An 18,142-nucleotide genomic window follows, 5' to 3' on the forward strand; every position below is an offset into this window, starting at 1 on the left:
TGAGGAGCAGCAAATAATTAGGACTGGTCTACGTGTGCATGATGAAAAATACTAGTTTTCCCAGACAGATATGACTGTTGGTAATGTCTGAGTGCTGCGGGGAGACCCTCTTCCTCCCAGCAAGGTGATGAATCAGTTGGGATATGTGGTAGTTGCAAGTGAAGTCATAAGTTTGCTTGCTGAACATACCTTGTGTGCTTGATGGTAATGGCAAATGGGAGGCAAATAAATAACTGTGGTTACACCCAGGTTTGTGAGAAAGCAGCTCCTCTTCTGAGCTGAGTCCATAGCATGTGTCCAGTGCAAAGATAGATGCGTAGCACAGGGTGAAAAAGTGTCACATCCACTTCTGTGTGGCTCCACTTGCCACACTGCAGGTAGCCACAATGGGAAGCAATGCAGAGCTGAACAAATCCTGCTCTGGGTAATGAATAACTTGAAGACAACAGCTTGGGGTCAGGGTTTGATCTGCTAAGAGGAGCACCAGGCCTTTGGATGTAACTGTGTGATGTGTTGGGAAGCACAAGAGACACGTACACTTCTACCAGACAAGAACCAGCCCAAGGGAGCTCTGCACAAAGCCAGGAATGCAGCAGCTCTGGGTGAAATCATCTCAGGCATTCCCATGGCACCCAGCTACAGAGCTGTCCCAGCCACCCAGGAAACAACTCAATGGCCGAGACCTCTTAGAGGCATGTCATCGAGAATCATTAAGGCTGCAAAAGACCACTGAGATCATTGAGTCTGCTTGGAGATTAGGGCACCCTTCACAGCCTTGCCCTGACGGCGTGATGGTGAATGCTACTTGCATGCTGTGTTGCTGCATTGCTCCTGCATCAGCCCTGAGCCTCAGGCAGGGAAGTGCAGGGGCAGCGATGGAGGAGGAAGCACTGCACCATTTTGTGGCTCCTTCCAGCGATCCCAGGGGCAGGCTGCTGCTTATTTTTAGCTCCTGAGGTAGCTGAAATACCACCGTGATATTCATTAGCCGAATCCCCGTCAGATGGGAGCTGGGAGGCGGGCGTGGGGGGACTCTTGGTCTGGTTTGTTGTGCTTGATTTAATTGCTCGCTTCAGTACAGACGCAGTGCGTGGCAGGAGGCGCAGTGCCTCTCACCTCAGGAAAAGGGGGAGCGCCAGGCCCGGGGGAGGCAGCGAGGGAAAAGTCAATCAGGCAGTATTTAAAAACCTACCTGCTGGGCCCAGGGGGGGCTGGAGGTTTTAATGTCATTCCCAGTGTGAGATGCAACCTGGAGAGCGAGAAGAGAAGGGGGCATCTTCTCTACTTGGATCCTTAATTGCTCGTTAAGTAACCTAACAAATGCCTAAACCTATGGGCAGCCCATGCTCCTTGGCAGAGAGGCTTTATCCTTGGGAGAAGAGAGGGGTATTTTTAAAAACACTCATTTCTCTGCTTTTTCTGGGTGCACAAAAGTGATGGTCGGATCATTGGCTCGGCAAAACAAAACCCAGTGCTGTATACAGTGCGGTGTATACAGTGCTAGCGGGGGCACTGTGCTTTCCATGCCCTGCACTCAGCTCTTGAACTGTAGAAAGGAGATTTTCCGTCCCAAAATGAGACTCCTGGTGACTGCAGAGCTACTGCAGCCGTTCTCCATTTGCATCTCTCAGAACAACCCTTGCACAGCGAGCTTAACCCCACTGCTGGCCCGCACAGACCTGGTGACCGTGGCCTCAATGCCTGTCCCTGCCAGCTCCCATTCTGTCACTGCCGTCCATCAACATCCTCTGCTCAGAGCCATTGAGCATTACGCCGCAGGGGACGGCCGCACATCCCCATAGAGCAAAAAGGGAGGCAGCTCTTTCCCAGCACACTGTGATGACTGTGACATTCCCTCTGATCCCGGCGCAAAGCAATCCCCAGTTAAGTCCACGAAGGGCAGAAGCAGCCCAGGCCCTGCCCTTTACAGCTGGAGAGCTTCAGATCTGCTTTGCCATCTCAGACCGATGAGCCGATCTGTGACTTACACCTGTAAATCCCCCTGCTACATTCGAGGTAACACAGGAGAGAACTGCTCCCTCCCTGAGTGAAAGCAGCTTGCTGCAGCATGGTTTGGATAGCTTGTGAAGCACGCAGTCCATCTGAAGGCAGCGGGATGCTGTGAACCAGCCTGCAGCACTGAGCTGACCGGCCTTCATCAGGCTATGTGTTGTTCAGAACCTCTGCAAGGAGAGGAATTGCAGCTGCAGCAGGGCAGAAAAGCCCTGCTGATGGTTTATGAATATTCACTGGGCTCACGAAGCACTCCGGGGCAGAAAACAAGCTTTGAAATTAACTGAACCCTTCAAGGTTCTTTGCTTGCCTTGGCTTTGAGGTGTGAGTCACCAAGACGGCTTCTCTAGAACGAGCAGAGTCTGTATGGAGGGCTAGGAGGATTTCTGGGCAGGAAAATACTAAGCGTTCTGTGAAAACATCTTCATGTTCATAAAGACTTCAAAGCACAGACTCCACCCCATTAAGTTTTATGGGATGATGTCACTGTACAGTACTGAGACTTCTGCAGCCTATGAGGACTTGATGTTCTGTGGACTTGAAGCTCTTCCTCTGAGTATTGAACTCTTCTGTCTGCAGTGCTAGCAGCTCGGTGCCCTGCGATTTTTGAGTAGTTTCGATGAATATAAGCTGCAGAAGAAGAGCTTTATCCCTGACCATGTAGCTTGTGTCATACCCGTTGCCTTCCCCATCTGTACATCTCAGTGCTCCCAGCTGCTGGGAGAGATGCTGGTCCCTTGGGAGCCCTAGAGCTGCCCAGAGAGCTGGGTCAAGTGGGACACAGGGCTGGGGATGTATGGGAACAGAAATAGAGAGCTACCAATGGGACATAAGGAAAGGTAATGAGACAAGGAGGCTGTCTTCACTAGTTTGCTGTAAGCAAAGAATAAACGCTCCTCTTTGCCAATTAATTATAATGATAATAATTAGTTTTGTTTCAGGTGGCAGAAAGATGAGACTTTTCCAATTCTTTATTTTTTTCAGTTAACAAAGCAATGAAAAAAAACTCTGCAGGTTAGCCAGCATCCCATCGCTGGGATTTTGGGAGTCTGGGGAGTGGGAGGGCTACTCACTGCAAAGCAAACCTGTGGGTCAGGAGTTGAAACGAGTGAAGCATCGGCCGCTGTGGGCTTTTACAGCAGGGCTGCACTCAGCTGCTCTGAGGCTGTCTAGACATTCCCATCCTAAATTTGAGACATCTTCCAGACCCGAGTTGTGTCAGAGCAATATCCTGCAGGAAAAGTTGCTGTTCCAGTGAATCAGATTTTTCTCACCAGAAAAGATTGCATCTGAAAGTCACCAGCTGGCCCTGCCCTCCCCACCATACTCCCGAACCACAGGAGATTCCTCTCCATGTGAGTCACAAAGCAGTGCAGACAGCCAAGGTGTTATGTGTTAGCATGAGTTAGCCCTGGAGCAGAGATGGGCACATAGGAAAGAGCAGGAATTCAGAAGAAGCAATAAGGCAGCGTCTGAAAAGAACTGCTTCTGAAGTCTTTCTGCTGTCCTGTGAGATACAGATGGTCTCTGCTTCAGCAAGGTTACGTGCTCGGTAAAAGGGGATTCAGTACAGCATATGCATTCGGTAACAGTCTAACATATGTACTTGTATATACATGGATTTCCTTCTGTCTGCTAAATAGAAATCGGTGTTGACGTGAGGTGGGCTGTACAAGCACCTGTTCCCTTATGGAGTGAGGTTTCCTTGCTCCATCCTCCTTCTGCCCGTTCTGCAGGAGGGTGGATCCTCAGCCCCATCCCGCTGTGTGCAGCCTCCTGCTTTGCTGAACAAACTCCTTCTGAAATGTCTGGCTCCTGATCCTGCCTCCAGCATCTGTGTGACCGCTTGTTACTCTCCTTTGCAGGCTGATGCCAAGATGGTCTGCGATGTTGTAAGTCGGATGGAGGACACAGAGCCCTTCTCTCCAGAGCTGCTGTCAGCTATGATGAGACTCTGGGCAGACTCTGGGATCCAGGAATGCTTCAACCGGTCCCGGGAATATCAACTCAATGACTCGGCCCAATAGTGAGTATCCCTTTTGATGGCCTGTAGTGTAACGAAGCTGCATTTGTTGAAGTTTTAACCAAAGTAGCCCCAAAGCGTCAGTTTCCTTACAGCAGTAGATCTGATTGTGGCTACACTTACAAACTAACTAGAATGCATGCTGTATCATGGACTGCGGCAAAGTAAAAAGGATCAAGCAGGATGGTCATATTCCCCTCTGGCCATTCTGGAGTCCAGGACCCTAAGGCCAGGTTTCCAAACTGCTTTCAAGCTGTTCAAGGTAGGTTCCTGCAAACCAATTCAGTGATTTCAGCCAACGCACGGAGGTGGCTGATGATTTCTTCCCGTCTGGTAGATAACAGAAGAGTGCAGACACCTGCTTTGTATGGCATTACAACTCTTGGTTTTGCCTTTCTGATAATCATGCACTGTACTGATAGGCAGCTGGATTACAACCAAGGACAGGGAAATTATCTGCATTTATGGTAGCGTTGCATTGTTCTCACAATACAGTCAGTGGCATCCGTACCATTAGGGACCATATCCAGATCTTTTTTTCATGGTGATTCAGTCTATGGCTTTGGTTCATCCCATTGCAAAAACAGGACATTTACCCATAAACTGCTGCTCTGGCTCTGAGGAAACATTGAGCATTTCCCCAGTTTCATTTCGTGCTCATTTCTAATGATGATTCCTCCACTCTGTTCGTCCCTACCTAGGCAAGGAGGATAAAACATTTCGTGCCACAATTTCAATCACAGCTGTTGCAGCCAGGCAAAATGTCCCCCTGGCCCTGTGCCGCATCTTATACAGTAGTCACTAAAATACGGTGTAGTATAGGGAACAAGCAAGCAGAGTAATACTTTTCACTGTTCTATCCTGGGAGTCTATTTTGATAGTCAGAGAAAGAGAGGCTCCCCAGTGGTGAAAGGGGACTGCTGTATCCATGCTTTTGGCTTCATGGTATCCCATGCCATCAGGTCCACCAGCTGACTCATGCCCTTTGGGACTGCCTGCCTGTTTGCATTGCCTGGCACCTCTGCTTAGAGTGCCATCAAAACACAGACCCAAACACGGGGGTAGCTGATGGCTGTGCTCTGTGCGGTGGCACTGACCATCAGCAGCCTGCTCCATCTCCTCCCCTCCCAGCTGGCAGGGCAATTTGGGAACACAGAATTACTTTGCTGTTGCGGCGCTGCAGCAGAGCATGAGCGATGACACATCTCTTGGCACTGACCAAAAAGCAAACGGGAACTCTGCAGATGTGTGATTGGTGTCACAGCATCCTACCCAACAATTTCACACCGCAAACAACCACATCTAAGTGATGATTCCAAAATATGCTGACTTTTAATCACTGCTAGGAGGACATCCATGTATAATCAATATTCCTTTGCCTGTAACAGCAAGATCTGCCTTTTCTTGCCACTTTTTTTTTTCCCCACAAAACAAGTGTGTGATGGCAAAAACGCATCATTAGAGATATAAATTATATAAAATGTCAGTCCTAATTGCGTTACAACCTTGTGGAAAATTCTTCAATTGTTTTAGAGCCAATTACCTTGAGGAAAGTATTTTGGTTCTCCTTCCATGCAATATAGCAGTTGAAAACAATCAGCTTCGCCCTCCCAGTGTGACCAGATGCTGGGTAATTCATCAGCGGGAGCTCTGAAATCACAAACGGTTTCCAGACATGAACTCAAGAGGCTCAGTGCTGTGGCATTCACTGTGATGGCTACACGCATTTGCAGCCCAACAAAATTGTTTCTGGTGTTGTTAACAAAGTCTCCTGTGCTGCGCTGAAACTCTCAAGCTGGTCAGCACAAAAAGAGAAGTGATGATAGAAGAAAGAATGGAAAGAAAGAAGTTAAAGCCTGTTGGCTTTTGCATTGCTCCTTTTACAATCACTAGAATCACCCAGACTGGAAGAGGCCTTCAGGTCACAAAGTGACCTGAACAAAGTGACATGGACATGACCTGCTGCGTTCCGTCATTACACTGTGTCTCCTACCTGGGAAACACTGGCTGCATCTTTTGAGGGGGTTAAATGGTGGATTTGTCTGTCCCTGGGTTAGCACACAGACACAAACACCCAGGGAGCTGGTGCTGGGGTGCTTTACTGCTCACCTGCTCGCCTTGAAGATGCACCCAACAAGACAGACATCTTCTGCATAAAGCATGGAGAAAAAATAACTTTGGGCACATTTTCCACCTCCCAGAATTGGGGACCCTCAAAAAATCACCTTTCAAGGCTGTGGCAGTGACACAAATCATCAGGAAGAAGAGGATACAGGCCTTTCCCTCAGGGAAAGCTCCCTTTCCCTAGCCATGGTTGCACACGCAGCCAGAGGAGGGCTGTGCCTCCTCTGCTGCCCCGGGCTGTGCCTTTTCTTGTGGCAGGACTCTCGTTTCTGCGCTAGGGCAGCTGGTGAAGCTGACGATAACAGAGTCCTTTGCACGCCCAGATCCGGAGCCCCTGGTGTTTCCGTCATCAGGAGCAGAGATGCTGTCACAGGACTGGGACTTCAGCGCATCCCGCCGTAGCTCTGGGCCCTGGTGCATCGCACCAGATGGTGATGCAAGTGAGAGCTCAGTTGGCACTTATTCACGCCCAGTGGACACCCAGTGAAAAGAGGCATATTTTTCATTTAATCTTTCGGTGCTCCGAGGTTGTTTTCTTCTGCATGAGCGAAAAATTTGAGACAGTTTTCTATTTTTTTCTCTCTCCTGGGAAAGGACTTGTCTTTATTGACACTGATATTGGCTTTAACGCACTCGTAACTACAAAATGGGTTTTCATTAGGGTTAAGAAAAACAAATTCTGGACAAAAGCTGAATCTGAAATTCTCAGAGGTGAAAAACAGAGATGATAGTGAGTTGGGCTGCCTGCATATGGGCATCTGCCTTATTTTGGGTTTCTCTTGGTGCCAAGCATAGGAGCTGATGCTTGCTGGCAGGAGGGAAGATCAGTACTGGGATCACAAAGCCCAAGGCACTTGGAGACCTGCAGGGCAGCACAGGTGGGACTGTCAGGGCAGCTGGGGCAGTGCCCTTCATCCCCACCGTGTCACATGCATCCCGAGTTCACCAAAATCTGTGCCGAATCCCCTATCTGCTCCCCAGGAACCACCGCCTGGGCTTCTCCACATCACTAAATGCAAGGTCAGCCATCAGCATCTGCTTTATTTAATGGATAAAGGCACCGTGGCTGTCCCCTGTGCCCTGCAGATTCCGACAAGGCGGAGCTGCCAGACCAAAGCAGCCCTGTGCTGTCACTAGGGCTCACTCCTGGCCACTGCCCTGCTTGTCCTGAGCTGCACTCCCAGTGCTTTGCCTTGATTTTTGAAATGGGAACTAAGGCCTTCTACTGCGTGCTCTGGGAGAGCAAACCTCAGGCTAATCAACAGCCTGTGAGAGCTAGCAGCAGGGCTCTTATTAGTCTATCATTAATTTGTCTGAAAATAGATTTAATATTTCTTATTAGCCTAAACATGAACTCAGTAATAGCTCTTCTCTCCTGTCAAAGATGAGCAGGAGCATGTTGTTACCTGCTCTGCCTAACAGTCTGGACGTTACTGCAAAGCTTTGTTTCTTTTAGGCTCTAAATTCAGCCTCTTTTTAGCAGGGTTTTTGTATCTACTGCAAAGGAAAAATGGAAAATAGCACTCTTGCAGAGAAAAGATGTGACAGAGGAAGAGGGGAAATTCTGCAAGGATCCTCATGTGTCTTGTGCAGCATTAAGTAAAACAACAAGGACAGCAAGAGAGGGAAAGAGAGTAAGAGGTAGCCATGGGTTTCATCATTGGTCATTACTGCATTTTTTCATCATTCCCTCAGGCAAATTTATGGGTGGGTTGAGTTCCACATTCCTAATCTCCTGATTATGTTTTCATTCCTACTTCGTCTCCTCTTCCTTTCTTGTCCGCGTGCCTAGGAGCTAAATCTACCTCTGATCATCAAAAAGCCTGGGCATTGCTGATGCCTATTCTTGTCCAGCCAATTTCTGTCTGTGGAAGCACATCTGTGACCCACATTTTGCTTTCAAAATCAGCAAAATAGAGGTTTCCAGCTGGTTTCCTTAATCTCCTGCTTTTGTTCAGAATTAAAAACTGTCTCGTTTCCTGTCCTCAAGCTCCTAGTTAGCCTGGTCAGGGGATGCAGTGCGGAGGGCAGGTCTGATGGTGAGCACCCAGGTTTGGGGACCTGCTTTGAGCAGCCTCAGATGTGAGGAGTGGAATGGAGCAGACGGAGCATCCACACGAGCACCACTCCTCCATGCACATATCCATGCAGGCAAGATGTGTAGGCAGAGGCAGTTTGCAAGTACACATATACACGAAGAAAAAAGAATTCATCTCAAGTTATTCTCTGGCTTCCAACTACACTGAAAGATCACTTGATAATGCCAGGGCTGTGAAACTACCGTGAAACTGCAAAGTATTTTAGGCCTATGTTCAACCCATCCATCTTCACACATCTGAGGTGTCGGGGCTTAGGAAACTTGCTGCCTTTGGCTCTCTGTAGGGAGTGAAGGGAGGGAGAGCTGCTTCCAAAGGGGAGCAGAGACCTCAGTGCAGTGTAAAGAAGTGCAGAAGTTGCAGTTGTGTCTGCTGTCCCAGTGTAGCTAACAACTTTGATATCTCAAGCCAACTGGACACCGCTTCAGTCAGCCCATTTTCAGGAGCTCCTTGGGCAGTGCCCTAAGGAAGTGTCGCGCTGAGCGCAGGTTAAAAGAGTCATGCTTTCCTTCTCACACCTGCTCATGTGGGATTGCTTTCTGATCTCTTCTCCTTGCAAAGAAATTGTCATTGCATGGTGGTATCACCTTCCTTGCCAGTGCTCATTGCACCCCACATGGCAACACGCATTAGTCGGAGTCAGACATTGTCATGATGTAGGGATCTGCTTCTGGAGTGAGCCCCAGCGGAGCACTGCCAGAACAGGTTGCTGTAAAATCTCCAGCCTTGGGAATACTTGCAGCTGAGCCACCTGAGTTACAAACTGAGTTTAACTTTGAAGGAGGCCCTGCCTCCCTTCCCACGTCGAGACTGAATCCTGCAGCAAATTGGGCTCCTGCAGCTCCCCTGTTCATGGACCTTCGCACGACTTTCCCAAAATTTCCATTCCCACTTCCCTGATGGTTGCAGTCTCCTGCTTGCAGCCAGCTCACCAGCATGGAGGTTGAGGGGGAAAGAAGTAAATCCTGCTGCAGTCAGCAATGCTGCTTTACTGGGTGCTCTGGAGAATGCTACATGTGGCCAGGCAGTACTATTTGATCCTATTTAGCCCAAAAGACGTAACTTGGTACCTGTGCAAGCGATACATCCAGGCTTCATTACATCATGCAAGTGCTCTGTGCTTCAGAACTGTGCAGCTCTGCAAAACGAATGTTGGCAGCAAGCTAAACATTCAGATCGTGGCGCTTCAGGACGTGGGCTTTATGCACAACCATCAGGACACGGTCTGTTTTAATAAGCTGCCATTGTCGCTGGCTCTCTCAGGCTGAGGAAAGAGGAATTATAGGTCAAGGTTTTGCATTAATATTCTCATCAGGTGCCTGGATTTCATTTTCTTATCACAGCTTTTGCATTAGGATATGGTTTTCTGTCCGCCCTTCTTATTCATGCCTGTCACTTGAGCTCATTTGTGTTTAATTGGAGGGAGTAGCAGCGTAAATGGAACAGTCCAATTAATTGGTATGACTGTGCTGCACTGTTTATTGAACAATCCACCTTTGTGTCTTGGAGTCCAGGGAAAATACATCAGAGGCAGAGATGTAGATACATTTGTCTGAATGTATGGTTTAATTTACCCCTGTAAGTAAATATGATGACCAACTTTGAATAATTAAGTTCCCCCTGTGATAAGCAAAACAAAACAGCTCATAATGGCTAGAGCTGGTTGACTGGAATCTTCAGCACTGCTGGATCCCCACCAACGAGATGCAAATGGCTTTCTGTGGTGTCTGGTCGTGCCAGGTCTGTAGGGGGGCCTTTTCTGGGAAGTGAGGCCTCTGCTCCCCAGTTGGGTTACCCACCAATGTGGGCCCAGCCGAATGGCAGCCTCCGAGAATCCAGCAAGGCGAGGTCCTCGTAGAGGTCCCAGGCTTTAATGTGCCATTGTCACAAACGAAGAAATTGCTATCGCTACATGACCACATCTAGGGCTGATTGTGAGGGAAAAATGTGATCTTTGAAATCAGCTTGATGTTTTCCAGCATCCCAACCTCAGTCTTCATTCATCTGGAGAACCAATTTCTCCCAGATTAGTTGCATTCTCTCCAGAGACTGCCGCTATTGGCCCTAAGCAGGGTACAGGCCATGTCACAGCATATCAAAGGTGGGTGCTAAGCAACGCTCCCCCCCATCCCACCAGATTGTGCCAGGAGATTGATTGCAAGGACTGAGTTTGTTGGTGAGGTGTGGCACTGAGGGGTGAGGCATGGAGAGTGGGTTGGGGCTGGATTTGATGATTTTAGAGGACCTTTCCAGCCTTACTGATTCTGCAATTACTCATCAGCAGGACTGGGCAGTTGGTGCTCTCCTTTCCAAAGGGCCGGTTAGTAGCAGAGCCTGGAAAGCAGTGGGAGAAGGGGAGCATTGCACCAGTGCCTTTATCAGAGGGGGAAATGGTTTGTTGCTAACATAAAATGTGCTGGCATGATCTCTTTTCTCCTTTTTCTCTTCTTCCCAAATCTGGGAAAATAATATCATGAAGCTGCTTGGGGTGCCATGGCTTGGCTGACTAACATTGGTAGCCCAAGCTCATTTGTGCAGAAGTAAACCTGGAAAGAAGAAAACCTAAAAATCACGTGAGGCTGAGGTGCTATCAGCCTGGACAGGCACATGGGCTGCAAGCAGTGGTTGTCCACAGTGAGAGCCTGCAGAAAATACCGAGCTGCTCTGCAGTTACTTTGTCTAAAGGAGGGGACACTGCCAGAATTTGGGAACAGTCTCTTGTCTTCTCAGGTTTTGTTTAGAGCACAGGAACTGCCAGCACCTCCAATAAACACACTCCGATTTACCCCCCGAGGAAACCTGTTGAACCATAGTCCTGAACCCTGGTGGGCTGCTGCTCATGGCTGACTGGCAGATCCTCCCCTTTCAGGGGCTCTGGGTGACAGATTCTGTGCAGGGAGATAGGACTTGTTTTTTGGCTGAGTATTTGTATATTTTTAGGCTGCAGTGTCCTTATGAAACCAGCTGGAACTGGCAGGCTGCCACCACGGCTTGGGGTGATTTTGTTGTTGTTTTATTCCGTTTGCTTTTTTGCTGGTACCCAGCCCCCGTTTCCCACTGACTCTGCCTTTTGGCATCGCTCATGTGGGGCATCCTCCCTTCAGGATGCTCTCAGGGCATCCCAACCTCCGTCCTCAGGGCCGGGCTGGGATCTGGCTGCCCCCAGCCCTCAACCCTGTGCTGCATCAGCCCGGCACGCCGGGTCTCTTCTTCACACCCCCAGTGTCAGGTCTGGCACCGTCCGTGGGAAGGGCCGAGCCAGGAGGCGGCCACGCATGCTTTCCGATGGATGTGCTGCTTGTTTGAAATCCTTAAATGGCAAAGAATGGCAGGAACGTGGGGGTTTCTTTGCAGCCAGGCTCTGGGACGGAGCAAAAATGTCTCCCACATGGCTCAGCAGACACCGGAGGCGACAGAGTGATGGGGCGGCAGAGCAGGGCCGGGCAGATAGCTCCCTGTGCACAGCGTGGATTTATGTCCCTGTTTCCCTCCTTGCAGCTCTCTTGCACAAGTGCTGCCAGAAACCGGAGCTGGCACACACTCACACAGTGCACTGGACCAAGGGAAGGAGCAGGGCATCACTGTGCTCAGGTGTCCGAGGTTATGAGTAAAATCCCAAACCAGTCATGAGCTTAGCTTAGAAAGCCCACATTTTTCAATATGTATTAAGACAATCATTGGAAAATTGCTTTCATCTGCTGTTTCCTAAGCTGGGTTTATGCTTTAAAGCCTTTTGTCTTTGAACAGAAGGGCTGGAAATTTCTTTTTTTGTTTTCTTAAGTGAATTGTCCATCCAATATGCAGCCTTGAGGGGACAGGGCTTTAGAAGAGAACAAAACGAAAGGGAAAAAAACCGAAAACACTGCAAGACTTGCAATGAAACCACAGGAACAGGTTGAGATGGGGATGCAGCTGCCAGAGTGGCGAGGGATGCCAGGAGTAGGTGAAAGCCCCTCGGCTCTGTTCCCCACCTGCCATGAGCACCAGCACATGGCAGCAGGAAATGCTGGCTATGAGACATGGAAGCCCACGGTGCTGAGAGTGGCAAAGGCTGAATCAAAGCAAAACATGGGCAGGGATGGGGAGGGGCGGTGGCATGGGGAGGTTTTGGTGCCCACCTTCACAGCAGGAGGCTCCCAGCACTTGCTCACAGCAATACTGCTGGAATGGAGATGTGCCTCGTGTAGCCCCCGGGCAGTGATTGTTTCACAGACTAATTGATCTAATAGCTCTAATCAGCCCTGTAGCAAATACTGCTTTGTGTCTTGCTTACCCAGAGCAAGCACCGAGCCAATATTCAACCCTTACTGATTGACTTCCAACTCAATTTACATTCTGTTTTTCCAGGGTCTGCCATGCCAATGGCCGTGGCTGGGACCAGGGCTAGGTGACACATGCACTCGGTGCAAGGCAAACTGTCCGATGCAGGCTTGGCACGGAGATGCTCAACTATGGATAGGCAGGAAGGCCTCTACATTTCCCCAACCCACAAGTCGGCAGGAGCACAATGATGGATGCTGCCTGGACAGCCCAGACCTGGTGCCAGCTATGGACTTCCTGCCTCCTTTGTCTCTTGGAGGGGTCAAAAGGGCTTCCTAGCTTTTTTTTCCCCCCAAAAGCCCAGGGATGCACACACCGATGGGACAATCACTGACTTGGGCAAGGCAGTCAAACATGATGCTGCTGTGTTACTAGCTTGCCTGCCACACTGCCGTGCACAAATCCTGCCAGGCTGGATTGGTCTATTAGTGAGCCTGATAGGCTGCAAGTCTCAGATACTGCAGATGTGTGACTTTTTTGTGCCACCACAGACACCCAAACCCACAACTCCCATTCTCCCACGTCTCTGCCCCCCATCTCCATGCAGGGCTGATCAGTTCAGTCATGACAACGTGGTTCAGTGCAGATGGAGGCTGGAGCTCGAGCAGATCAAGCACCGGTCCTTGCGCCAAAATCCCCCAGCTGCATCTTCCCCACCTCCAGCACTCTTCATGTGCTTCAATACACAGAGAAGGCACTTCTGCAGAGGTCTGTGGGGGTCTCTTCTGGGGCTGAATTCATTGGGAAAGAAGGGCAGAAGTGCTTCTGAGCCCAGATTTCAGGCAGAACCTTCTCTGTGCTGTTGGAAAGGGAGAGAAGAGATACAGGAGAGAAGAAACTAGGCACAAACCGCACTGTGGAGCCCTGCCAGGGAAGTGTCAGCTCTGATTTTGGCATGGAGTCCAAGCCTCCCTCTTGCTGCGATTTGTGATGCGCTCTGCCTTGCTGTAACCCTTTTCCTGCTGGGTTACACTGTCACCCAGGGCAGAGCAGCAGATTTGCTGGGAGCACCAGGCTTGAGAAGCAAGTCAGTGCTCCAAAATCATAAGTCCAAATCACAAAATACCCCGTGAGACATCAGTGTGGCTCTGAAAGTCTGGCAGCACTTCTAAAGGCATAAATCAGCATTTCCTGCTCCATCCCAGTATGGCTGTGGGCACCCGAGGTTTTTAAATATTTCTTAGCTATCTGTATGTCTTCATTCAGAAAACACGAGGCATTGCCCCCTACTGACCAGAGTTAAAGTCAGTTTAAACGTTTCCATTGAAGTTTGTCCTCTGTTTTACAACGCACAAGCACGAGAAACAGAGAACTGGGGGTGCACTGAGCAGTGAGTACAAATCTTAAGTGTCCAGGAACAGGAAGAAGTCTGCAGAAATGTGATGCTGACACCAGCTAGCATTTCCTGAGAGCTGGGAATGGATAATGGAGTCCAGGTGAAAATCTTCACTCCAGCTAATGGAAACATCAACTTTGAGTTGAGAAATCCCCTCATCCCTCAAAGATTATCTCATTGAACAAAAAGGCATTAACGAAGAAATGATACACACATAGAAGCTACAGATAAGCTTGGGAAAAGAAAAAAAAATAAAAGATTAGCACACTTCTGTGCCCATCCTGAAGGTGATGGGGAGACTGGACACCCCAGGCATACTCTGAGCAGCCTCTCCCCACCTGGGGTTGTCTTCTGGGCAGGGCTAGATGGATTTTCCACTTGCCTGTGCTCCCCAGAGTTGGTAGAGCTGGTTGTTGCCTTTGCACAGGCAATGAAATGAGGCTTAGCTCTACTATGTTTATTCAGACATCTGTGATCACTACGGGAGGCTTAAGAGCATATGCTTAAAATAGTTGGTAGTAAACAGAAAGTGTGCTGAATGCACAGAGGTCACCCTCACGACCTGTTTATCTTACCAAGGGCTTCTCTAACTTTGGTGCCTGTTGATCTTCACACACCTGGCCACTCTCTGCCCTCTTTCCTGACTCTCCATCCCCAAGCAAAGTAGTGGTATGAGCACCCCAGCCATGGTGCTCAGCTGGATGTGGGCTGGGAGTATCTCAGGCTGCTGCTGCTGAACTTTGGGCTGCAGGCACCACTGGAGCATCTCAGAGAACACGCAGAGCTCTGCTCCACCCACCTTGCTCCGTTCATTCTGCTCCATGTATTCCTTGCCCCTAGAACAGAGGTGTAATGGGAAGCTGTAGATTTTGCTTTGATCCTGCTGCCTCTGCTTGGTGTTTCACCATTTTCCATCAGCTTGAGAGGAGTTCTGGCTGCAGAGCGAGCATCTGTCCAAGCAAAGTGCATTGCAGTGTGGGACTGCCTGGTACACTTGGGAACAAGCACTTTTGCTCTGCAGGAGGGAGGGCTCCTTTAAGGACATGTAGCCCACGTCGAGAAGAAAAACACGAAGAAAAATTGGACAGACTCCACGATCTGCCTTTAAGCATGCTACCTCGCATCCTCTGCCTCGTGTCCCCATGACAACAGCCGCGTTACGCACCTCTGTGCTTAGGCTGCAGTCCCCCAGCTGCTCCGCTCACACCGCAGTGTGGCACGCAGGCTCGCAGCACGGGCACACCAGAGGCAGTCCTGGGGAGCTGTCTGTCCCCCTCCTTCCTGCACACTGCTCATCTCCCTGCTTCTGCCTTAACTCTCATCAGTGCAATCCTGAGCCCCGAGGTCATGCGGTGCGTGGAGACCCAACATGAACGATGTGTCAGGGTGCAAAAGCGAGGCTTGGCGGGAGCAGCGTCACACAGATGTGGGTAGGAGATGGCCCAGACCCATCCCGCAGCACTCCCTGTGTGGACACCAGGGGCCTCTGGTGGGCCTTCAGGAGTTATTTTTATTTTCACTTCGCAGTTGAAGCCAAAAGGCTCTTTATTTCGAGAAGCCTCAAACATTGATTGGATACAACCGATCCTGCCATCAGCTGGTGCAGTGCCACCAGATAAATAAATCTTGCATGCGTCTGTAATTACTGCTTAGCTTGTGTTTAAATGCAACATCATTGATCTGCAGAACTCATCAAAACCCACAGAGGAATGCATGAAATTATATTGATTAGAGCAGCAAAGTACATGACTGCATCCATTTTCAACCTTCTTCATTCACCAAAAAAAAACCCCCACCAAAAAACCACACGCATTTATGTTACCTCTTTTCAAATTCTTGAGTTAACTTGAAATTTAATAGCCAATTTTAACATCAATCTGATGGTCTGCTATGATGGGGTGACAGCACTGGTGGATAAAGGGAAGGCTACTGATGTCATCTGCCTGGACTTCTGTAAGGCCTTTTACATAGTTCCCTACCACATCCTTATCTCTAAATTGTGGCAATGCAGATTTGAAGGGTGGACTATTTGATGGATAAGGAATTGGTTGGAAGGTCACATCCAGAGGGTTGTGGTCAATGGCTCTGTGTCCAGGTGGAGGCCGGTAATGAGCAGTGTGCCCCAGGGGTCTGTCTTGGGTCCTGTACTCTTTAGCATCTTTATGTTAGCTTTTCAGTGACATAGGTGATGGATTTGAGGGCAAATCCATCAGCAACTTTGCTGATGACACTGAGCTGAGCAGCGTGGTTGATGTGACATAAGGAAGGGATGCCATCCAGAGGGACCTTGATCAAATCTAAAAGTATGTGAACCTAATGAGGTTCAACAAAGCAAAGGGCAAGAGTTTAGGTGTGGGTCAGGGTGATCTCAGTTATGTATACAGACTGAGAGAAGAGCTCCTCGAGAATAGCCCTGCTGAGAAGGACTTAGCAGTCCTGGTAGATTAAAAGCAAAACACGAGCCAGCAGTGTGTGCTTACAGCCTGGAAGGCCAATGGTATCTCGGCTTCCATTAGAAGAGGACTGGCCAACAGGGTGAGGGAGGTAGTTGTCCCCATCTAGCTTTGTGAAGCCCCAGCCGTAGTACTACGACCAGGTCCGGGGTCCCCAACACAGGAAAAGTCTGGAGTTTTTGGATAGGGTACAGAGGAGGCCATGAAGATGATCCAAGGGCTGGGGCACTTCTCCTATGAAGACAGGCTGAAGGAGCTGGGCCTGTTCAGCCTGGAAAAGAGAAGGCTATGGGGAGACCTCATTGCAGCCTTCCAATATTTAAAGGGTGATCCATCCTTATCCATCAAATAGTCTGCCCTTCAAATCCATCTCTCTCCAGTTTAGAGATAAGGATACAGTGGGGGACCATATCAAAGGTCTTACAGAAAAGAAGAAGGGAAATTGACTTTTTAGACGGATAGACAGTGACAGAACAAGGAGGAATGATTTTAAACTGAAGTAGGGAAGATTTAGATTAGGTGTCAAGGAGAAGTTTTTCACTGATAGGGTGGTGAGGTGCCGGAACAGCTGCCCAGAGAGGCTGTGGATGCCCCGTCCATCCCTGGAGGTGTTCAAGGCCAGGTTGGATGGGGCCCTGGGCAGCCTGGGCTGGCACTACAGCTAGCAGCCGGCAGCCCTGCCTGCTGCAGTGGGGTTGGAATCTGATGACCTGATGACCACAGAGGTCCCTTCCAGCACGATCCATGCTACGATTCTATGGTTCTATGGTTCTATGATTCTATGATTCTTTCCTATAATAGGCCAACAAATTTCTACTGGCTCCGTAGCATGTGCCCCTATATGGGCAACATCCCAGTTAAAAGCATGGAAGGTCATCACTCAGCTGTTACAAAACTCAGTGCAGTAAGATCTTGTGATTAAAGCTTCTGTCTGTGATTCAGAAAACCCAAACCAACTTCCAAATGCTGCCACAAACTTCCTGTTGTGTCGTCAGTCAAGTCATACATCCTCTTAATACTTGTACTCCTCATAAACCAAGTGTGATGAATAATATCTCCCTGCTTGGGCGGGAAGCTGGGGATGCATCGATCATGCTTAGCAGGAATGGAGATGCAGTGAGTGTGGAATGCGGGCTGGGCTGGGGCGATGCTCGTGCTGACGGGCAATCTGCTCCCGATGCTTTCCTCCTGCTCTGCAGCCAAGAGGAAGCTCAACACCAGATTTTTATTGGCAGCGGTGTCCGCATTGTCTGGAAGGATTCCTGATGTTTTCCAGCCCTCCCGCTGCTCGGAGCTGGCTCTCTGTTCCTAGGGGAAGCGAAGCTCTCCTGGGTCAACTCACAAATCTTACAGCAGGCTGCACCATGTCCTCTGCCCACGTCCCTCAGTGCCACATCTCCATGATGCTGAGGCACCTCCAGGGACGGCAACTCTCCTCCCTCCCTGGGCAGCTGTGTCAGTGCCTCACTGCTCTTCCAGAGAAAAATTTGTTGCACCCAACCTGTACCTCCCATCATTAAGGCCATTACCTCTCGTCATTGCAAGGCGTGCTGTAGGCAGGGAGCACACAGGAAGGCCTCCGCACAGCCCCCACAGCACCCTACCAGCTTGGCTGGGCTGTCCCATATGGAGTGTCCCAGGCTGATGTTGTCACATCTACGTCCCTGGCACATCTTAATGTGAAGATGGGGTCAGCCTGCTCCTTTGGAGGTCTGGGGCTGGCATGGAGCGCTGGCTGGGGTCAGGGTGGCTGTGTGGTGGCAGGGGGCTGCGATGA

The 18,142-nt window shown here is 49.6% G+C and overlaps 1 protein-coding gene across 3 annotated transcripts in view; it reads left to right on the plus strand.

Moving 5' to 3' along the window:
* The window catches only part of GNAO1 (G protein subunit alpha o1), a 116,573-nt gene that overhangs the window by 74,560 nt on the left and 23,871 nt on the right, over nt 1-18,142 (plus strand). For all 3 annotated transcript variants that reach the window (XM_052685317.1, XM_052685315.1, XM_052685316.1), the window contains exon 4: nt 3,879-4,039. In XM_052685317.1, coding sequence (XP_052541277.1) covers nt 3,879-4,039 — 161 coding nt within the window. The remainder of the gene's footprint in view (nt 1-3,878; nt 4,040-18,142) is intronic.

This window comes from Tympanuchus pallidicinctus, unplaced genomic scaffold, assembly GCF_026119805.1.
Source record: "Tympanuchus pallidicinctus isolate F22 unplaced genomic scaffold, pur_lepc_1.0 scaffold22, whole genome shotgun sequence".
Taxonomy (NCBI): Eukaryota; Metazoa; Chordata; class Aves; order Galliformes; family Phasianidae; genus Tympanuchus; species Tympanuchus pallidicinctus.